This window comes from Coturnix japonica, chromosome 2, assembly GCF_001577835.2.
Source record: "Coturnix japonica isolate 7356 chromosome 2, Coturnix japonica 2.1, whole genome shotgun sequence".
Classification (NCBI taxonomy): Eukaryota; Metazoa; Chordata; class Aves; order Galliformes; family Phasianidae; genus Coturnix; species Coturnix japonica.
Genome location: NC_029517.1, coordinates 134755639 through 134759307, shown reverse-complemented (window position 1 = coordinate 134759307; position 3669 = coordinate 134755639). Strand labels below are relative to the sequence as shown.

The 3669-nt window shown below is 54.8% G+C and overlaps 1 protein-coding gene across 1 annotated transcript in view; it reads left to right on the top strand.

The window, feature by feature from the left end:
• Positions 1-3669, top strand: part of LOC107310649 (microtubule-actin cross-linking factor 1-like) — a 51650-nt gene that overhangs the window by 27202 nt on the left and 20779 nt on the right. Inside the window, exon 14 of the mRNA XM_015856482.2 lies at positions 3138-3239. Within this exon, the coding sequence (XP_015711968.2) occupies positions 3138-3239 (102 nt within the window). The remainder of the gene's footprint in view (positions 1-3137; positions 3240-3669) is intronic.

The following is a 3669-nucleotide window of genomic DNA, read 5'->3' as shown; positions in this document are numbered from 1 at the left end:
GTAATGGCGGTAATTGGTAATGGGACAATGGGGGTAATGGGGTAGATGGTTGTAATGGGGGGCAATGAGGGTTTAATGGGGTAATGGTTGTAATGGGGTAATGGGGTTAATGGGGTAATGGATAATGGGGGTAATGGGGTAATGGGGTAATGGGGGCCACATGGGGCTGTAATGGGGTGTAATCAGTTTAATGGGGTGCAATGGGTAATGGGTTCAATGGGGGTTGTGGTAATGGGGTAATGGCGGTAATGGGTAGGAATGGATGGTAAATGGGGGGTAATTGGGGTAATGGGGGTAATGGGGTAAGTGGGTAAATGCGGGGTAATGGCTGGTAATGGGGTAATGGGTAATGGGAGGGTAATACAAGGGGGTAATTGGGGGATAATGGGGTATGGGGTAATGGGGTAATGGGGTTATAGGGGGTAATGGGGTAGGGTAATGGGGTACATGGGGTGAATGGGGTAATCGGGGTAATGAGGGTAATGGGGAATGGGTAATGGTGGGACGGTTTAATGGGGGTAATGGGGTAATGGGTGGGTAATGGGGTAATGGGGTAATGGCGGGTAAGGTAGGGGGGTAATGGGGGTAATGTGGTAATTGGGTTAATAGGGGGTAATGGGGGTAAGGGGTAATGGGGGTAATGGCGGGGGTAATGGCGGTAATGGGGGTAATGGGAGGTAATGGGTAATGGCGGTAATGAGGGTAATGGCTGGGATTTGGGCGGGATAAGGGGTAATGGGGTAAAAGGGGGTAATGGGCGGTAATCGGGGATGGTAAATGGGGTAGAGGTTAGGGTGAATGGGTAATGGGGGTAATGGGGTAATGCGGGTAAGTGGGGTAATAGGGGGTAATGGGGGTAACTGGGGGTAATGGGCGGAGAAATGGGTGTGCAATGGGGTATGGTAATGGGGTATGGGGTAATGGGGTAATGGTGGTAATGCGGTATGGTAATGGGGGTTTTGATGAAATGGGGTAATGGGGTTAATGGGGTAATGGGGTAATCTGGGGTAATGGGGTAATGAGGCGTATTGGGGTAATGGGGTAATGGGGGTTAATGGGGTATAATGGTGTGTAATGGGGTAGAGGGGTTTAATTGGGGTGTAATGGGTTAATGGGGTGTAATGGGGGGAGGTTTAACGTGGGGGGCCCCCCTCCATTTTCCCCCGGTACCCACCGTCACGCTGTCCCTGTAGCCCGTCTCTCCTTGTCTAGACAAGCGTTTTCCTGCAGGCGCTCGCACAAGCTGCGCGCCAAACCTTGTGCAGGTCGCGCCCCCGACGAGCACGCTGCGGCCCGGCAAGCGTCACAATGGGGTAATGGGGGGATATGGGGATATGGGGGGCCTTTTGGGGTGCTATTGGGGAGACAATGGGCGGGGCATGGGGGGTAATGGGGTCTATGGAGGGCAATGGGGGGGCATGGTTGCGGCTATGGGGAGCAATGGGGGGTAATGGGGTCCTTATGGGGCTATGGGGGCTAATGGGGGTAATGGGGTCTATGGCGGGGCTATGGGGGGTGAATGGGGTCTAATGGGGGGCCATGCATGGGGGATATGGGGGGTATGGGGTCTAGGTGGCGGGGCTAGTGGGGGGCTCATGGGGGTAATGGGGTCTTGGGGGCATGGGGGGCTATGGGGGTAATGGGGTCAATGGGGGGCTTATGGGGGGCTATGGGGGTAAATGGGGTACTATGGGGGCTATGGGGGCTATGAGGGGCTAATGGGGTTCTATGGGGGGCTATGGGGGGATATGGGGGGTAATGGGGGTCTATGGGGGGCTATGGGGGCTAATGGGGGGTAATGGGGTCTAATGGGGGCTATGGGGGGATATGGGGGTAATGGGTCTAATGGGGGGCTTATGGGGGCTAATGGGGGGTAAATGGGGTCTATGGGGGGCTCTGTGGGGGCTATGGGGGGTAATGGGGTCTATGGGGGGCTATGGGGGGCTATGGGGGGTAATGGGGTCTATGGGGGGCTATGGGGGGTTAATCCGGGTCCTATGGGGGGCTATGGGGGGGCTACTGGGCGGGTACATGGGGTCGTATGGGGGGCTATGGGGGGGTATGGGGGGTAATGGGGGTCTATGGGGGGCTATGGGGGGCTATGGGAGGGTAATGGGTCTCATGGGGCTTTGGGGGGGGTATGGGGAGGTTAATGGGGGTCGATGGGGGGCATAATGGGGGGCTATGGGGGTAATGGGTCTATGGGGGGCTTGGGGGTATGGGGGAATGGGTCTATGGGGGGTTATGGGGGTAATTGGGGTCTATGGGGGGCTATGTCCCCATTGAGCTCCATATGACCCCATTGAGCCCCCTATGACCCCATTGACTCCCTCTCGACCCCATTGAGCTCCATATGACCCCATTGAGCCCCCCATGACCCCATTGACTCCTTCTCGACCCCATTGAGCTCCATATGACCCCATTGAGCCCCCTATGACCCCATTGACTCCCTCTCGACCCCATTGAGCCCCCCATGACCCCACTGACTCTCTCTTGACCCCATTGAGCCCCCCATGACCCCATTGATTCCTTCTCGACCCCATTGAGCCCCCTATGACCCCATTGACTCCCTCATGAGCCCACTGAGTCCCATATGACCCCATTGAGCCCCCCATGACCCCATTGACTCCCCTATGACCCCATTGAGTCCCCTATGACCCCATTGAGCCCCCCATGACCCCATTGACTCCTTCTCGACCCCATTGAGTCCCCTATGACCCCATTGAGCCCCCCATGACCCCATTGACTCCCCCATGACCCCATTGAGCCCCATATGACCCCATTGACTCCCTCTTGACCCCATTGAGCCCCCCATGACTCCATTGACTCCTTCTCGACCCCATTGAGCCCCATATGACCCTATTGAGCCCTCCATGGCCTTATTGACTCCTTCTCGACCCCACTGAGCCCCATATAACCCCACTGAGCCCCCCATGGCCTTATTGACTCCTTCTCGACCCCATTGAGCCCCATATGACCCCACTGAGCCCCCCATGACCCCATTGACTCCTTCTCGACCCCATTGAGCTCCATATGACCCCATTGAGCCCCCCATGACCCCATTGAACCCCCCATGACCCCACTGATTCCCCCTTGCCCCCACTGAGTCCCCATTGCCCCCATTGGTTGCATTGCAGCGCCTGTCGCAGTGGTTGGATGCGGTGGAGCTGCGCATGGCCGACGAGTTCCTGATCGGAGCCGACCCCGACGTCATGCAGCAGCAGCTGCAGGAACTAAAGGTGTGCATCCCATAATATCCCATATATCCCATAATACCCCATAATATACCATATATCCCATATATACCATAATATCCCATATATCCTATATATCCCATATATCCCATATATGCCATATATCCCATAATATCCCATATATCCCATCCCATATATCCCGTATATTCCATATACCTCATATACCCCATACATTTTATATATCCCATACTATCCCATAATATCCCATATATCCCATATATCGCATGTATCCCATATATCCCATAATATCCCATATACCCCATATAACCCCATATACCCCCATATAACCCCATATAACCCCATATACCCCCATATAACCCCATACACCCCCATATAACCCCATATACCCCATATAACCCCATATAACCCCATATACCCCCATATAACCCCATATACCCCCATATAACCCCATATA